The sequence below is a fragment of the Eufriesea mexicana genome, unplaced genomic scaffold (assembly GCF_001483705.2).
Source record: "Eufriesea mexicana isolate 0111107269 unplaced genomic scaffold, ASM148370v2 scaffold33, whole genome shotgun sequence".
NCBI classification, from domain to species: Eukaryota; Metazoa; Arthropoda; class Insecta; order Hymenoptera; family Apidae; genus Eufriesea; species Eufriesea mexicana.
In genome coordinates this window covers 87,821-107,638 of record NW_016908206.1, presented here as the reverse complement: position 1 = coordinate 107,638, position 19,818 = coordinate 87,821, and the positions used below count along the sequence as shown (strand labels likewise).

At 34.2% G+C, this 19,818-nt stretch overlaps 1 protein-coding gene across 1 annotated transcript in view; it reads left to right on the top strand.

Moving 5' to 3' along the window:
* The window catches only part of LOC108552970 (uncharacterized), a 218,941-nt gene extending 199,549 nt beyond the window's left edge, over positions 1 to 19,392 (top strand). The window contains exons 2-4 of the mRNA XM_017907689.1: positions 298 to 440; positions 16,763 to 17,057; positions 19,141 to 19,392. Coding sequence (XP_017763178.1) covers positions 298 to 440; positions 16,763 to 17,057; positions 19,141 to 19,355 — 653 coding nt within the window. The 3' untranslated portion in view covers positions 19,356 to 19,392. The remainder of the gene's footprint in view (positions 1 to 297; positions 441 to 16,762; positions 17,058 to 19,140) is intronic.
* The last annotated feature ends 426 nt before the right edge of the window (positions 19,393 to 19,818 follow it).

Here is a 19,818-nt window from a genome sequence, read left to right as displayed (position 1 = left end):
ATATTAATATATTACAACTTTCATTCATTCTCATCGCACATATCCTCCAGCAATTCCATATCAATTCCATCTCTAACAACTTAAATCGATTGTTTCCTGCGGTATCATTCCCCTTTCATCGAATTCTCTGATAACCCTATATAATTTACCCTTCGTCGCTCCCCAAGAATAAAGTCCTCCTCGACATTCGAGCTTCGAAAATTACTGACATGCAATCTTGATCGAGAAATCGGTTTCGATCAATCTCAGAATATTGCTCCTGCGACTTCGCTCCTCTAATCTTGTCTCTTCTCTCAGTTCCAGCACGAACCACCAGCCAGGTCCTTCTCGGGGAAGCAGACATTGCCGTGCAAGAAGATGGCAGGAATGAGATAACGACAGAGGAATCGTTCGCGAAAAAATGCGTCGTCGATGAAAATTCGTACTCCCACGGCCAGACGGTACGTAAATAAACTGCACGATCCTTTTTCTTTCAATTTTTAATTTTCTTTCCTTTTCCTCTCTTTTTACTGTATTTTTCTTTTTATTTTATTTTAATTTGTACCGACGGCTATGGGATTCGAACGGCTCGTGGAACGATGCCAACCATTCTTGTTTTCATACGCTGCGCGAAATGAAATACCACTTCGATAATGTTTGCATACACGGGGATTAATACACGCGGAATTCAGCAGACGTTTCTGTGTTGTCAGCTGAAACATTTACACGTGCCGTTCGATAAAGGGCTTTGAAAAATGCAGAGGTAGAATATTCGCTGAGTTCATGGTGATGGAATTGTGGTAATTTTAATACAAAGGAACATTTGTAGGTTCTGTTTACGAAAGTAGACTGTTCTTGGAATTATTTTTGGCTACTGCGTTTTGCCAAGAAAATTGAAATTTTGTGCAATATTTAAAAATAGTGGATATTAAGAGATAATTAAGAAATGTTCTTTAGAATTTTTTCTATAGGAAAAAAATATGAATTTGGACACTGAAATTGGTATTCTTCAAGCCTGGATTTTAATATTATATAAAAATATAGAGATGAAATAATAATTTGAAGTATAGAGATATTTTGGAAATACGAATATTTTTCTGTGAAAAATTTAATATTTAATCGTGTTTCTATTAGTGTTATCTCTCTAAAAGAAGAGCTGTAGATCGTTTCGTTAATGTCCGATTATTTTTTTCATCTTTTCTGTGGATATTATTCCTATTAAATGTTATATAAGTATTCTGCGCCAGTTCGAATTTCGATTACGAAGTAATTTCGTTATGAGGAATAAAAAGACGAGAGCAACTTAATTCCTCAACTTTTCTTAAATGGAATTATTTCCATTTTAAATTAAAATTAAAAAATTAAAACTTATATTAAAAAGTCTTTGTTAATTGCTCTTACATTCATTTTAATTGATATTCAAATGTATAGAACCTAATGAGATACCAATGTAATTTATGAAGTACAATAATTTGTTATTGCTATATGATGTTTCCAGATTGCTTAATTTTATAATGTACATATATCATATTAACGGAAGCAGTCGTAAATTTCACGTAGATAGTACCATCCATAAATTATTGATACACCCAGTTCCAATATTGTAATTCATTTGATGATTAAAATATCCAGAACATTCTCTATGGGAAACTGCAGAATAATTTTCATTTATGAATTCTGTGATTTGGGGGAATAGATAAAATGGGGGCAAAATTTGGAAATAATTTTCAACTGAAAGATAAATAAACGCAAATTGAAGTGAATAGATTAATTAAATAAATTTTGAAATTTTCCATTAGCTATATTATAGTAGAAGGCTTGCAAAAATGTACTATAAAAGACACTTCTAAGCCACAAATCTAATCTTCAATTTATTTCTTACAATTACATTCGAAAGTATTGAAAATATTTGGAATAATGATAGCAAAATGGATTCAAAATGATATGAATAAAATTCAAAAATTATCAAATCTCTTGTGCCACAATTATAAATCCAGGTATTGAGTTTTTCATGCTAAATCACGTAATGATTTAATGATTTGACTATCATTACATTCAATATATTTTTCACAATTGAATCATAGAGTAAGGGTGTTAATGACAGATACGTAGTTACTTGGACGACTCTAATTAATTCAATCCTTAACCAAATGCTTCGTATTAAAAATAACATACAAACATAGAAAAGGTACAGGAAACTTTCCATAAAATCCTAATTCATAATTCGTTGTTCCAACTTCGCCATAAACGCATATTTCCGGTAAAAGAAAAGCATTAAATGCCTAAAATGCACTTGGTTTTCTTCCATCTTTAAAGGCGTATAAAACAAACATAAATTAACGCGTAGTATCCAAATTTTTTCCCAAATATGCCTGAAGTACTGTCATTTACGATATGTACGCATGTCGTTTGTTTTCAATCGTTCTGACATATTCAGATCTGTCCTTACGTTACCTACCAAAAATCGGCACGAACTTTCCGGAATACCAAATAAATCGTTCGCAGAGCAATAGAACTAAAAATAAATACCTGTAACCACGTAGAGAGCCTATATCATCGTGTATCCCGTGGTATCTCAAATCTGAAGCTCCGCCATTTTGTCGACTGCGTTATTGCTTTAGCAGCGCGCCATCTTGTGGGATCTTCTGTAAGCTGTGCAACGGCGTGTAAGTACGTCGAACAGGCTTGTCACGTTTCAATAATGTTATCGGCGTTATACTGGGACGACGAACACACGGATAAGCTCGAACGTTAATAACGAACGAACGAAAGGCGGTCTGAGCGAGGTCCCACGGATGAAATGAAATACGTGCAACGAAACGATTATAAAGTTCATTGGGACCGTCTCGATGGGCGAGCGGTTGGGTAGCGAGTTCCGGATCTATACAGCTTCAATTTGTGGCCGTATCTTTTGCCGCTGTTACGTGATATCGGTACAAAGTATGGTCGGTACTGAAACGTTAAGGGGAAGTTTAATGGTTCCTGTTTCTGTTTGCTCGGGACCCGTTTAATATTTCCTCAAGGAATATGGTAAGCGTGGCTGATACAGGAAATTTTTAATGTCCCTGTAATCCATCGGAATGTTAAATTTCTGATTAATACTTTGAAACTTCGTTAATGTCTTCTGGAGTTCAAACTGAGAATAAAATTTTTGCATGAAAGCTTCATTAAGATCGTCGAAATGTCACGACCCAAATATGTAAGAATTGTTTTAAAAATTTAGGTATATGTATTTTCATTTTCTTTAAATTCGTTAGTATTAAAAATATCCTTTTTCTTTGAATATTTAAACAGAGGCAAGCCTTTCTGTTTTTAACAAGTGGTTGTTTTAAAAATACAGCTTAAAAAAGGAAATTTTATACTTCTTTGTTAACGTAAATATGTAAAATCTCGATATTATATTTTTATTTTTATTCATATTGAATTTATATTTTTCATAGGAATTGAAATCTAAAATAGACAATATTTGACTCCTCTATAAATGCTTTTTTTTTTTTTTATATAATTAAAGAAAAGATCTGAACAAATTCTTATGATATCTTCAAGCACCTAAAATTGACATTATGATACAAATTTTGAGAATTGTTTTCTTTAAGCATATAATATTTAAAGTATTTAAATATTAATAGCTCGAAATTGATCCTCTGATATATCATAAATAATTATAAACTTATTATTACTCGGTTTAATGTAAAAATTCATAAAATCCACAGAAGCTTAAATTAAATTAAATTAAAAGCTTAAATTAAATTTAAAGCTTCTTCATTCCAAGTACAACAACCTTCGATCATTTTTCGATATTTCACTGGACCCTCCATTACACCCATTTGTCTCTTTCTTCGTGTGCAACATATATCTATCTTCCATGTTTCCTCGGACTGATACATAGATCATAATTTTCAATCAACCTTCAATAACATCCATCTATCTCAAAGCTTACATTCATCACACTTCTCGCACGAATTCTCGATTGCTCTCTTGAATACAGACAACCTGCGTTTCACTGCGAAGCGTAGGTTTCATGAATAAATTTACGCCGACACATCGCCGAATTAACTCGACGCGGTGAATACTTTGAAAAGTAATAGCAATAACAACGATAAGGTAGAAAAAAGTTTCGCCTCGCAACGATCGAAAGGTTTAAACCTTGTTCATGGTCTGAAAGGGACTCGATCTACTGCACAAAGGTGTATAAACGATTCCCTTTTCCCTCGTTTCCGGTTCTGCATTTCAGATTCTGAAAAGCGACGGGAAGTACGTTGCCAGCCGAAGCAAAGAAAAGAGAAAATTTATTCAATTCCTTTTCAAATTTTCAAATTCTTTGAATCTTTTCAAGGCAGAATCTTCACGAGCATGAAGAACTCTCTTCTTCAACTTACAGTTCATTGGCTGTTGGGTTCTTCTCACAGACTACTTACAGCTGATTCAAGCGATGTGGTTTCTCTGACTGATTTGGTAATTTTGTAGAATCAGCATTTATAATTCTTCCACACTTGAGTGGCGAATGAAATAGACATGTATGCGAAAGTCGAATTTGTGAAAAAATAAAAATTTGTCAGATGGAGAGATGATTGTTATATTGATATTCCTCTGAGAATATCTTTCTTGTCTCAAGATGTTACTTAATTGTTGTAGGCTTAAATAATTTTTAATTTTCAACATTCGTTGAACTATCTGTAAATCATTTACTCCTTTCTCTAGTCAAGATGACTGCCCTTGTGTTATGAGCCTTGTTTTTAGGCCTCACTGATATTTTTCTCATGAAATATTGAGATAGACTAGACCTCATATTTATGATAGTCATGCGTGTGATTGATACATGTACAAAACGCATCCTTAACTTTTCTAAGCGTTCATTGTCAAGTTACCGCCATAATCTTAAGCTGTTTCACAGTCTCTTTATTTTAGATCCATACTTATATTTACACTCTTACCTGTGGTAATTTTTTGAAATCAGTAATGACCAAAAGTAACATCCATATAGTTCTATATTTGGCAAGTAAATAGAGGGTTCGATTTTTGATGAAGAATGCTATTTTCAATTATTATCAAATTGGTTAGAATATAGTATTCGCTGAAGAACAGCTGTTAACCTATCTTTAGATCTAGGAACGATGATTTTATTTTTATAAGTACATTATTCTTAACAATTTATGAGTGTAGATATTAGGTATATGGTTGTTCCAAACATCTACGATTTCTCTATTGGACGATCATTTATGATAATAAGATCTATCGACTTTATAGCTTTATCAGATTACTTCTTCAGGATCTTAGCTCAAAAAATGTATTATATGATACATACATACAACCAGGAAAAGATGATTAGATAACAATCAATAGAAGGAAGTAAATAATTAATTAAAATTCAAAATTTGTAACACAATTCTCCACAATAAATAATCCATTGATTAATAACAGATCCAAAGGTCAGTTAATTCTAGGCAGACAACTGTCACAGTATACCTATCACAAAATTCATATTTCTGATCTCAGAAGCCACGAATATTACTACAAAACACCATACTAATATATCCACCGTCACTGTTAATATTTTGTTACCTGAAAGAAACTTTTCTCTCAGTTTGCTACACTTTTCCCTCATTTACCTAGCACTTCTCTTAATACCTCTCTTCGTCAAATAATTACCTCAGACTCGAACTCTTCCACAAGCCCGTTAAAGATTTAGAAATCCAAAAGAGCCCATTAGGGTAAATATTAGTAAAAAATGTCAATACAATCCATTAATTCATTCGAAAATTTATAGGAATTGAAATGGCTATAGCAATCCAATAGGTTTTGATTCCCTTATTTATGTAAAATTTTTAGCTTATCACGATATTAGTCAAAAATGTCAATACATTCAGTTAATTCTGTTGAAAATAAGAAACGTCTTAACGTATCGAATATTCAAAAATTAATCTGTCAAGAGAAATAGATATATCTTTGTAGCGTCCTACGGTATCGAATCTCTTCGATTTCTAAGAACGCTTATCACGCGCCAAATTAATATTGCATGACTAGTTGTAATAATAAGGATCCAGAATGTGTGTGGTCAAAAGAGAGTGTTTATTTACAGAAAAGTGTAGAATAGTTATAATGTAGACGTTAACGGAGTACCGTTTCGAACACGCGTTTGTATGTGTAATTAAGATGTTTTAAGGATCGGTGCCGAAGACGAACTAACTTCTCGATTTTGCTCTATGTCCTGTCTCGTCGTGTTCGGTCCGGTGTTTTCTCTAGTTTAGTTCTGATTGGGTAAAATAGATGTTGGTGGTGGAAAGGTAAAGAGTTTTAATTGGACAGAGGGTGTGACATAAGGACCTTCGGCGAAGGAGTAGGAAACTGTCAAGGAGCCGATTTCTGATGGTCAATGACGTGATTTATAAATGCCGTCCGTCCGTCGCTTGTTGGGTCTGTCACAACTGGGCCCCATCTATCGCGTCTGGTACTAGTAAAATTCCTAATTTTGCTTTACCTTTATAAGCTTAATCCGCTAGAACGGCGTTAAGGCACATCGAACCTCCGGAATTGCAGTCGCGGTATAAAATATAAAATAAACCGTTAGGTCTGTTAAAAGTATAAGCCTTAATTATAAAATCATATTCTAAACACGCTCTCCGGGACGGAACAATCTTTATTCTATGTGCCACATTAGATAAGAATTAGGGGACCAGGACGAGCTGGCATGGCATATACCCTTTTTCTTCACTCTAGTTTTGACTCTCTACGCGATAGTCAGAATACTTGAGATATACCTTCCTTAAGAGAGAATAAAGATAACTTTAATATAACGATAGTTATTTCTTTTTACCCATAATCCCAATAAATTCATTCAAAAATCTAACCTCTATAGACACGCTACTCTCTCTCTAAATATTATCAAGAGCTCCTCAAAGTGCGACAAGATCAGTGCTCGTTTCGAACCACCACACCGTTTTGTTTCAGTTCGAATCTTCTTTGCCTGAAAGGAACTCCATCGCCGGAAGTAACGTTCGAATCGACTTTGTCAACGAGCTGAACAACAGACAGCCACGAACCGAGCTAAATCCCCGTGCATTGGCCCCGTCCCTTGTTGTTATCGTATTCCCGGCACGTGCTGTTTAAAGCAATAGAAGCACGCGTGCGTGCGCGTACCTGCGAATATTCGTACGAGATTATTAATACGTAGCCAGAGGGCGCGAGATAAGGATTGAATAAATATTAGGAGAGACAATTCGAGGGCGGGAAACAGTTAACTCCGCGAGTGTTAATTGGCACGTGCTCATTGATTCCTCGCGACCGAGCTTGCACGCGTTTGTTGTTGCTCCGCATTGTCGATTAATCGCACGGCGAGCGTGCTGCAGGTTGTTTCGCGACAGATTGCTATATACAATTGCTCCCTGTTTGCTTTGTGGATCGTGATTCGCGAAGTTAAGATGTTGCCTGAAAAATCGCTCTGATATCGTATTGTTTGGAACGTGGTGTTCGATAAGGTCTCGAATGAAAGATATTTTAGCTTCGTTGAAATTTGGAAATTTGAAAAGCCAAAATTTTGAAGTTTTGTACTGGGATTAAGATTTATTGAGGTTTCATAGGAATATTATTTTTCGTACGACAGATGTTTTTGGAGTTTGATCAATTTTCCAGTGGAAGATATTTTAGTTTCGTTGAAATTTGGAAATTTGAAAAGCTAAAGTTTCGAAGTTTTGTATGGGAATTGGGATTTATTGGGGTTTCATGTGGATATTATTTTTGGTACGACAGATGTTCGGAGTTTGATCAATTTTTCAGTGAAAGATATTTTAGTTTTGTAAAAATTTAGGAATTTGAAAAACTAAAATTTTCAAGTTTTGAAATTCGTACAGATATTGGGATTTATTGGAGTTTCATGGGGATATTATTTATGCCACGACAGATATTTGGAGTTCGATCAATTTTCCAGTCGAAGATATTTTATTTTTGTTAAAATATGGAAGTTTGAAGTTTCGAGATTTCTATGGGGATTGGGATTTGCTGGAGTTTTATGGGTGCGAGAAGTATTTGGAGTTCGATAAATTTTCAAGTGGAAGATATTACGTATCCACCCTTTATTCTGTGTTACGTGATTCAGTTATTATTGATTTATACTACTTATTTTCATTCTCTTTAAAATGACAATGATAATAATAAATATTATGTTTTTATACTGACACTGTCCTCATTTTTCTTTTAAAATTCCAAGTTAGAATTATATTGAAAATTAATAAATTTAATATTTTGCAAAATCATTATATTTAAAAGTACTGATTTAATAAAATCCTTACCTATTTGTTCATTTATTTCTTCCAATAAAGATCATTCTCAAAAGAAATTGCTGGTAAAGGATTCTAGTAAATCCAAATAATAGGTTTTTGTAGCAAAAATCATATTTGGGTACAATCTACTCGTTACGTTGAATTTACTCGTCGCTTTTTCCACGATACTTGTCACCTAACTTGGGAGGAGTGAACGTTCCATTATCCGAAAATTTCCTTACTTGAATAATCCTGCGTTCCTATTAGGTCGGATAATAGATTGTATAGAGTGTATTCTAGTGTATATCGCAGTGCACGTGTTGACCAAAGGAAAGCAGGGTTAAACAATGGAGCCTTGGGGCTATTCTTGCTGTAAATATACCACCTAACTTCGCCCACGTGAAAATCTGTACGTGCTTGCAATATTTCCTTTTTCAGATTGCCATTCTGCTCTGCTATCAGCAGATAGGTGGAAATAAAATCTCTTCTCGCTTTTCCCTCGCAGTACGTTAATTAACGCCGAGCATTCTGTTTATTAACTGCGTCAAAAATGTTCAGAATAGCTAATGAATAATATAGTGCATCATCGATGTACATACACGAACCTTGCTAATTAGATGCTAAATTAAGGTGTAAATATCAAAACATAAAATTAAATCAAATTATAAATTAAGTATAATAATTTAAAAGTAATTTATAAAGAATTTTCTGTCTTTATTTATTATTAATTTTATCCAAGTGCTATCTCATATGTTTAATCATTTCTACTGCCATTTTATAGATAAAATCAAATTTATTGTTCTCCATGATTCAATTCGCTATAATAAATTTTCATCTTCGGAACCATCTGACACACCATGATTCATCGTTTACCCCATAGCGATTTCACTCGTGTTCCTAACTCGATCAACAATATTCGGAGAATCCTTCTCGCGAGAAATCGTAACAAATCGTCGGCCATGAGCTAAAAACTTGCAAAAGTTTCCACGTCGTGTCTGGTGATCTCGTTTCCCTGCAAATCTCGCCCGACATGGTCGCACTTTCGCGTGTGTTCGCCAGAAAACGCATCGACTCGCTAGCTTTCAGGGGCAGAAAGTTTCTCATCGAGACGAGAAAGGTGAAGGAATATTTACAGGATTTTTGCCTCCTCTTGACTCACCCTCTTCCGCTTCCTTTCACCAGGCTTTCCTCTTCACGTTGGATAAAACGAACGCGAAATTAGGGTGGCTGAGTGGCCATCCGTGATGGCTGAGTCGGATGACTGCTTTGTTACACGTGTGGTTTCGTTTTGTTACACGTGATTGATAGCTTGAATCGAATCTTCTGGAAAGACGAGGAGGTTCCACGAGGGTACTTTTGATCCTTCGACGTTCTGTTGCTTTTGTGTGCCGTCAGGGATGTTAATGGTCCTCAAAGACTGTTCCTGTGGATGTCTTTGTAAACGTATTGACACGCCAGCCATTTCGTTATATGATGGCATCGATGTGTCAGATATTTTTATGGTTCATATATTCCTATAAATAGGAATTTATTTGCTTAGGCTTGTAAGAAATTTTGTCTTCGCTTCAATTTGGATGTAATAAGGGAAAAATTGGGGTGGTTGAAATTTCATCTGTAATGGCGGAGTTGATTGATTGCTTGTTACATGTGTGATAACCTTTTGTCAATTAGGTATGATTAATATGGGAACTGGATAAGGGTAGTGTTGATACAATGATCCAGAATTATAATATTTGTTGAATTGTTCCTAAATAATAATGGAATTTAAATCCAAGGAACTCGAGATATTATAATTGATTATTTAACCAAGATGTATTTGTTGAATTAGATTACAGTAAATTGTGGCTAAAGTATGCTAACTTGGATTTAATAAAATTTAAACTTTTCCAATTTTCTGGTTGATAATCGACGAAAAATTTTACCCTTTTTCTTTCAGTTTAGATTTTCTTTATTTCCCATTTGATTTAATTCCAATCATTGTTTAAATTAAATAAGATATGAGTAGTAATTATAGTAATCATGAAATTGTCTTTAAAGCACTCCATTTTCTCAAATTTATCAATTTAGTTTTTTAGTCCTAGTAATATTATACTACTGCAAATATTAATATTATAAAGTATTAATACTATATAAATAATACTAATATTATACTAGTGCAAATTGTTAATTTTGCAATAATGTTGAAATAACTTAATCTGGTCTTGCAATTATCAATTTTAATAATTTATGCACAGTATTGTTTATATATGATTAATATTTTATAAATACCATAAAGATTTTATAACTACAAAAACGTATTGTAATTTATTCTATACTCGTTTATCATCGTTTTAAGTGGTTTTTAAGTTACTTAGTTTCTCCATCGTGAAAAATGAGTTTTATGCGATAATCTTTCATAGAAACGCGTATATATTGTTGAGCTGAAACGACCTGTTCCAACAATAGCCAAGTTTATGCAAGCGGAAGAGGGCCGTGTGTATGGTGAGATAGGAAAATGCCTCTATATTACGAGTTGCTTGTACTTGTTGTAGAAACAATTAATTTTCAAAGCTGCTAAAGCCAACTTTAAGTCCTGACAGCGACAATTTGGACTCCGAGTTTTGGACAATTTCGATTTCGGTGAAGGCCAAAGGCATTTTCAAATGCGACTAAAATCGTTATTTAAAACATGAAATTAGAGATTCAGTGATGTTATTACAAATCGTGAGCAATGACATTATATTTCATAGGCGGAATAATTATAATGAAATTAAAATTGATTCATTAAAATTCATGGACCTCTGACCTGTTCGTGTTGAAATATTTTATAGCATTTATACGGTATGAAAATATTATTATTGCCATCTGTCACGTGTAAATTTTTGGTTTCTTTCATACATACTATATTATATAAATTTTTTATTCGCACACCTATCTTCATCGTTAAATTAATTATTTCATTGATATAATTGATGTTTGTTAATTTATTTAATTAATATTCGCTTGAAGATAAATTAATTTAAGTTGTTCGTATTCGCTTAAATTTTGGTTGTTGGAATCTGAATTAATTTAATATTCGTGGTCTGAAGTTTTATGATTGAAACGAACGAATTGTTTTGCAATCCAATTCAAAATTAACAATACCGATACCTCGTTTAATTTCTATAAAATTCCCGATATTTTATATTCACATTTTAAATAAAAAATCTATATATAAAATGTAAAATATATTAAATAGAATATATTTATAAAATATTAATATCTTATAACAGTATTAATTATATATACATAACAAACATCGTCAAGGAATTTTCGTTCTATTAACAAAAATTGCAGAAAAATGATCGAATGTCGATTAGAATTTCATTTATCGAGCTATCTTCTCAAATTTATCAAAACAAGCAGTTCACGAAACTAGGAACAACACAGCTGAATAAATATCTCCTTTAAAGCCTCGAGCCACCCACTTTCGTACTTATCGTTCCATCGACCTAATAAAGAGAGAGAAAAAAAATACCACGAAACCAGGTGAAGAAGCTTCGATTTAGTTTAAGCCAGAGAATATCCCAGACTAGTTTCGATCACTCCATTTTTACGCATTCGCCTGTATATTTCGAACGTTCCCAGCCACTAACTTCTCCACGACCCAGTACTAGTTCCTTCATATAGGATATATCACGGGCTGTAGAGATGGATTGCTCGAAACCTCTCAAAATCCTCGAAAGTTACGAGTTTCGAAAATTCGAAAAAACTAGAGAAAGAAATACAAAATTATCGAATAAAAAAAAAACACATGTCATTATTATATACATGCTATTACCACGATATTTCCTGATAAACTTTTTAGTAAAATTAGTTAAAATCTCAGTTGAGAATCTGGAGTTTTAAGGGTTGAAACCATGCACTTTGGTGAAATATAAATTCGAAAACAGGAGAAGACGAATTTGATGAATATGGAAAAGAATATTTTATTACAGCATTTTTAACAGTATTGTCTCAAAAACTCTTTAGAAAATTTAGTAAAAATTTCTTGAATGTTTCGTGATTTAAAAGTTATAAATTGAGACAAGAAAAAATAAAAGTCAAGTAATAAAGTATATCAATGTAATAAAGTATGTCAATTATATCCCCTCAAAAACTCTTCAGTACGATCAACAAATCAATAAATTTATTATACCTAAAAATAGTTCAATCTTAAATTTTTGAATTAAAATTTGAATTAAATACTTTTCCAAATTGCTCTTGCATTTTTGTCTCCATTTTATTCACCTACCGTGAATAAAATTTAATACGAGGACTTCATCGTGACACCCACCCCGGAACAAAACGTTCAAATCACCCCACCATCAACGTTTCATCCTGCAAAGGGTTCGAACTTGAAAAATTCCGAGAATTCAACGAATTTATAAAGCTTCAGAAATTCTGGAATTTTTTAATTTTTCACTTTTAACCACTCCCAAAAAAGTTCATCTCTGTCCCTCACCCTACAGCTCACTTTTCAGATGAGCTGTTCAAATGAAGACACCTAACCTAGTAACTCGAACATGCACCGAAGAAATTGGGCGTGCGACGAATTTGGAAAACTGCTGGGGAAGTGTCGAATACGATATTCGATGACACGTGTCTGGTGTACGTCTCGTAAATATTCCGTCGACAATCGTCAGACGTCCCCGCGAGTAACAACGTCTCTCTCGAGATGGGTAGTCGGTGTCCAATTAATAGGGTGGCGCGTGATCTGGCGGCATGAACGGGGGATAGATCGAAAGTCGTCGCATCACGAATTTCACCGGTGAAATTAATCACTTCGCGGCGTTCCTCCGACTCTCTGCACCCTCTTTCAGCCACCCCTCTGTTCTTTGCAGCGACGCTTGAACGAGACTGCCTCCTTTCTGTCGTTTTTTCGTCGACGTTCCTCTCGACTTTCGAATGTCACGTGATTATCCTTATCATCCTCCTTTTTTCATTCGATTCCATTTTTATTTGGTCTCCTCCGATTTTTACAAGACACGATTCGGTTTATTTTTTATTCCATTCCTTCCCTTTCCCATTTGGCTTGATTTAATTTTTATGTGGTTCCTTCGGTTTTCATTTGTCATGGATTTATTTTTTTATTTCATCCCTTTGGCTTTCATTTGTCATGGATTTATTTTTCATGTGGTCTCTTTGGTTTTTGTTTCATTTGGTTTAATTTTTATTTTGGCAAAGGGGGCTTTTATTTGATTGTTTTAATTTTTATCTCGCTTCTTCGGTTTCCGTTTGGCTTGTATTAATTTTTATTTGATTTGTTTTGGTTTCACTTTTACTCGGTTTGAGCTGGTTCTTGGTTTGGTTTATAATTTCTTTTTCGAGTGGTGTCTTTTTGCTCGTCGATACTACGTCGAGCGTTAATATTATTAATTAATGTTGGGCCCGCGGGATGACTCCCAATGAATTTCGAGTGGCGACGCCGTCGCGACGGATTCACGTTTCTTCGTTAGGCGAGGAGCGTGTATAGTAATTAATGACGTGTTTCGCCGACTCGTCGCCCCCTTTTTACTTGTTTTTCTTTTACTCTGGATTTTTACCCTTTTTTATATTTTTTTCCTCATTTCTTTTTTAAAGCAACGAGTGTATATAGGAAATACAGCTGTTTCGTTAGATTTTGTGCACACGCATTTGCCTGTGTGAATTTCGAGATGCTTTCTGCTCTTTCGAGTTTAGGAGTGTCGCTGCCATTCAGGAGAGTTCTATAATGCTACTTGCGAATATTGATTTCCTGAATTTATTTTCATTCGAAAATATCGGTAGTTCTGACATGGATTTTTTAATTATAAAATAAGCCTGTGATATTTCGAAGGTGCATACATTTTGCTTTTACAATTACATTGCAAAAAGTCAATATCCATAGTTTATTAAATTAGTATATTAATTTTCTTAATATGCGTAGTATTAATTTACATGTTATTAAATGTATTATTATGTATTATATTTTCAATGTATATTAATTTGTAATAATCTCAAGTATTAATTATTGTATCGTACTTCCAATATTATTGCCATTTTAGCAATTTCTTTTAATTTTATTTTACTTTAAAAAAGAAGGAGTTGCTCTTCAACTTTTATTTACTCCTCTTGAAGAGAAGTTCTTTATTTAAACCACTGCATCTATAATTCGTTCAAGTGCAACTGCACGAAGCTGGCTTTCCGGTATTAAGGTTAATTAATAATAGACGATGAATAAATTCGTAGCAAATGTAAAACAAGACCTTGTTAAATCTTAACGAGCACATTCGTATAAGCTGCTCGACGAATGACTGAAACATGTGTCTTTTGATGCGAACGAGAGTAATTTAAATGAATCATATGCATTGTTATATTCGTGGGTAAAGTAAAATTCCGTTTTCATCTGGAAGGAGGAGAAGAACTTTGAAAAGTGTATTTCGTGGGTAAAGCATGGCTTTTATTTTACATATTTATTTAATCGTAGGAAAAATTTCATTTGGAAGAAGGCAAAGGCACGTGGAAAATAAATTTTTCTGCGGTAAGAGTGGAATTTTTACGTTCGGCTGAAATATAAGTAACGAGGGAAAAAATTGATGTACCACGAACGTTGTACGAGCATTAATAATTACATATTCAAATTATTATTTCGTCTATTAATTAATTTGAATTTTTCATGCAACAGATTTTTCTCTCTCTCTTTCTTATAATTATTTTACATTTCATACATTATGATAATTTTTCTTAGTAATGGTAATTTTAATTTTTCATGGTAATTCAAATTTTATTTCTCAGGAATTCGTGCAATTTCGGTATTGATTTACGTGTATATGTATTTAAATGTTATTAAAAATTTATCTGTGAAATGCTTAAAAATTTTTATCTTAAAATTTATTATATGATCCACGGTTGTGTTACTTGTTTGCACTTCGACTTTCATAAACCAGGAAATTGAAATGTGTTGTAAAATACGATGATAAGAAAAAGGCATTAATTATGAAACTTCCTTCGAATGAACACTTTCTTAAATACTTATTTTACGCTTCTTTTTACGCCTTTCATTTAAAAAATCGATCCGAAAGTTCGTAATCCTTTAAAGTTCTACTTTCTCATAGATTTATAATACGCCGTTAAGATGCAGAACAACATTTCAAGTTTTTCAAATCCCGATCAGACCTTGGAGTTTCACTGTTTAAAATGGATTAATTGAATGGTAAAAGCGGCACAATCATTTTCCTAATTATATTAATTCTGACAAATTTTATTTATTAAATTGTAAATAATGTTACATTTATATTTGTATATCTATATATTTAAAGAATATTCTATTAATTATAGGTTAATTAATCTTTTATTTCTTATTTCTATATTACTCTGAAAGCACCTATTCGTTAATTTATTCATTATCAAATTAAAATTGCATAATTAGATATCACGTGCATATGTACACATACTCGTGTATGTATATATATGTATAATATAATGTAATATCGACAGCTACCACCACGAATTGCGATCAGGTATCGAAAACAGCCCCTCGCCTCATTTAATCCCCTACTCTAAAATAGGTTACCCACTTTAACATAGTTTTCGAAATATTACCACATATAAATTAAAATAGTTCACCCTATATTTATTGTACAACAAAATGAAGACAAATATAACCAAAATATAATAAATATATAATATGTGAAATGTGCAGTATACATCGTGTATAGGATAACGTGTGTGTATAATTTCTGAAATATTACTATTTATAAACCAAAATAAATTACTCCATACAGAGTGTCCCATTTGAAGCTTCGCACCCCATTATTTCTTAAAGTATAGTTCATTTCAAAAAATTTTTCAAATGAAACTTACCCTCTTTTAAGGAAGACATCTTATAATCACCATAAATTTTTACTAGCTGAACGTGTTTCGGAAATTTCAAGGGTCCCTTGGTTTTTTAATTGGAACTATATATATATTTTTTTATGTAACCGTAGTTTACACGGTAGTGCAATTCATTGACCTATAATACTTTGATCTTTCAACATCGTTCAAGATTATTAACCCTTTGCACTCGACGACTTTTTCGTTACAGAAAAATAATAATTCGAAGACTTTCTGTCATAGAGTCGACGATATTTTTAAAATGGTAAATGAGAAATCATGTGCAAATTAAGACATAGAATTATTTTTCTTCGACATTCCACACATCGTTAGGTAATTTTAAATTTGATATATCAATTAACGTCGATCCTTAGAATCTGATTAAATGGTGACTGAGTGTCACCTCTCTAGTGCAAAGGGTTAAAGTTATTTGAAACTCCTAAATTATTTCATCGTATACAGCATTTAACAATATTCCTACAAATATAATTAAAATTAAATAAATATTATATATTTATAATATATACTACATATATGTTGCTAATAATTAGCTATTACTCCACTGACGTCTCATCTTCAGCTCTCTCTCCATGAAACATAACCTAGCAATGTAGGCCCATGGAAATCATGTGACGTAAATAACGTCTCACAGAATCGTACCACTGCACGTATGAATTTTCTCTTTTCCGTTCCAGATACCGTCGTACGACCCGAACTCTCATTGTCTGTGCGTCGCCGGCGAAGTATATTGTTGGTGGCAGAATTACAATCCGAGCACCGATCCTTCCGCCGGCCCCTCGTTCCTCCCATCGACGACGATAGAAAGTAATTACACGCCGTCGCTGGAGGAAAGCACGGATGCCGTCGACAGTTTGGAAGCTTCCGGTGATCCAGCGGAGGAGCCCTCTGTCGAGCAACAGGGATACGCGGAGATTAACGCGACCTACTCGACAACCTCGCAGCCAGTACCGACTACGTGTCTCGTGATGGGTAATAGATCAGTCGCAGTTCGTTTCGCTCGATTCTTTGCGCGGCCGCGAGCTATCGATTTCCCTGGCTAGAAACCGTTCAGAGTTACGGTGCAATTAGTCTCGCGTCGTGCGGACAGATTCCTATGCGAGAGTACAGCGAATATTGGGAGAGCAGAGACAGAGAGGCGCTGTTCATTGACTTACAGAAATTCTCGTCTCGGTGAAATATTTTGTTCTGGGAGATTGCCGATTTCAAATAATCTTTACAAAAGTGAATATTATCGTATCAATTGTCAAGCATCCTTTATATGTCCAGAGAAAGTGCAGTTCACTGACACGAACTTCATAGAAATTTGCGTCCGAGTACAGTACTTTGTGTCGAAGAGTAAGAGACTGGACATGTGGACTATTAGAAGGAAAACGTGTTTGATTATTTTTCTGGTGAATGCGTTGATCGATTGGCGAATTTTATATGTTTGTTTTGTTTATCTTGTTTAAATGTTTGAATTAATTCTAGCATCAGCGGTGATCCCATTGCGCCGTTGATATATTTAACGCTGATGGTCCCTGCGGCGCCACTGTCGCATCTAGTCTTGATCATTGATGATCCCTGTGGTGCTACTGTCAAATTTAGTCTCGATCGTTGGTGATTCTTGTGGAGCCAGTGGCAAATTTAGTCCTGGATACTGATCATCCCGGTGGTGTAACTATCAAATTGGCCAGTAATGATCCCCGTGGAGCTAGTGTCAAATTTAGAATTGATAACGGCTAACAGTCCTGCAACGCCATTGTCGCATTTAGTCTTGGTCACCTGTAATCTCTGTGATGCTACAAAGTTAGTTACTAATGATCTCTGTCAAATTTAGAGTGATCCATGGCACCATTAGAGTTGATCACTGATAATCTCTATGGTACCACTGTCACATCGAGAATTGTAACTAACAATCCGCACGATGTCATTGTAAAATTTAGTCTCAATCATGGATCTCTGGTGGCACTACCATTAAATTTAGAATTAGTTTCTGATGGTCCCTCTGGCGCCACTGTCGAATTTTGAGTTAATTACTGCAAGTTCCCGTGGTATCTCTGTGAAATTAGTCATTAATAGTCCTCATGACATTACTGTCAAATATAATACTGTTTAATACGACTTCCATAACATTCAAAAGCGTTCGTTGTTTCTTGTGAATGATTCATAATGAGATTTTCGACTGTGAACGATGGATTTGAATTTCTTTGATACACTAATCAATTTTTTATCATTCGATATTTAGGAACAGCGTTCGCTTATCGCAAAAAGCGAGAGTATTACGGGACAAAATCGACTACCTGTAGGATTTGAGGTACAACAGCGGAACTTTGCCAAGAATATATAAATAGTAATGAAGCAGCTGAACCAACATTAATATATGGAACAAGCATTAAGCACACATTTTTATTTATATTAATGACAAATATTACATACATTGAAAATATATTTTTTCGGTGTCTATCGTGATGAAATATCCCTTTAAACGTCAACAAAAGTAAACAAGTTTATAGATAAGAAGATCTCTGTATATACTATCAAAGAACCAATTTTAATATAAAATCTATTACAGACATCGTGTTTTACCTGGTGTACGGGTTCGGCAGTATATTTCCTGATGAGTAATAATAACACCTAAACGGTATTTCAAGGATTAACCCTTTGCGCTCGAGAGACGCCCTTCAGTCGCTATTTGATAAAATTTCGAAGCTAGATATTCACAAATATGTGAAATTTCAGATAATGTAACGGTGTGCGAGGTATCGAAATCAAATAATTCTACGTGTTAATTATCATACGACTTCTTATTCTCAGAAAAATATCGTCAGCTTTGTAACAGAAAATCTTTGAACTCCTGTCCTTCTTTAGCCAAAAAATCATCCAGTGCAAGGGTTAACAATTTCCAAAGGCTAATGCTTTTTCCAACCTACTCGTGCATAGAAATGGGAAATGTTCTTAAGGAATCGTGTAAATAAAATCAGATATTCTCAAACAACTTGCCCGTTAACTGATACAGAAAAATCAATGAAATGTAAACTAACCTGTCCAGACTGACATGAAATTCTGATTGCAGGAAGGGAGTACCGTGAGGGCGAGGTGCTTCCTCACTCGACCGGAAACTGTATTGAATGCAACTGCGGATCCGAGGGTCGCGTGGAGTGTTCACCACGGGACTGTGTGGCCCTTCGACCGGAGATACCAGTTGCACCGGATATACCAGACGCTCCGGATGGCGACTTCGAAGTGTTCAACCTAGCCAGGGACCGAGGAATCGACGAGAGCTTCTAAAGAATCCGATAATAACGGTCGTCGCCTGTTCGATGAATTTCTCGGACGCGTGAAACACGAGCGACTCGACTTTCGCATAATCGCGACCTTGGACGAGGTTCACGTCTGTTGTCTAGATTCTTTTCTTCCTTTGTTGGTCTTCGGCGTTTGTTGATCGATATGAGTCATTTGTATAAAATTAAGTAACGTTAAGATCATTTTTATTGACCTTAGAACGAATTGTTGAAAGCGTAGGATGAATCTGTTTTTTAAAACGAGGAATCGGAATTGGAAATTCGGGATAGTGATAATTGTAATGTGATATAGTTTGAGGTACTTGTAATTTAGCGTCGTTGATTTGTCGTTGGTTTTTAAATAGTCTTTTGTAAGTATTACGATGGTTGTTAATGGAGAGAATAAGAAAGATTGATTTTGCTATTTACAAATTATTTTAAAGTGTTATAGGATTTTAAGTATTTGTTGA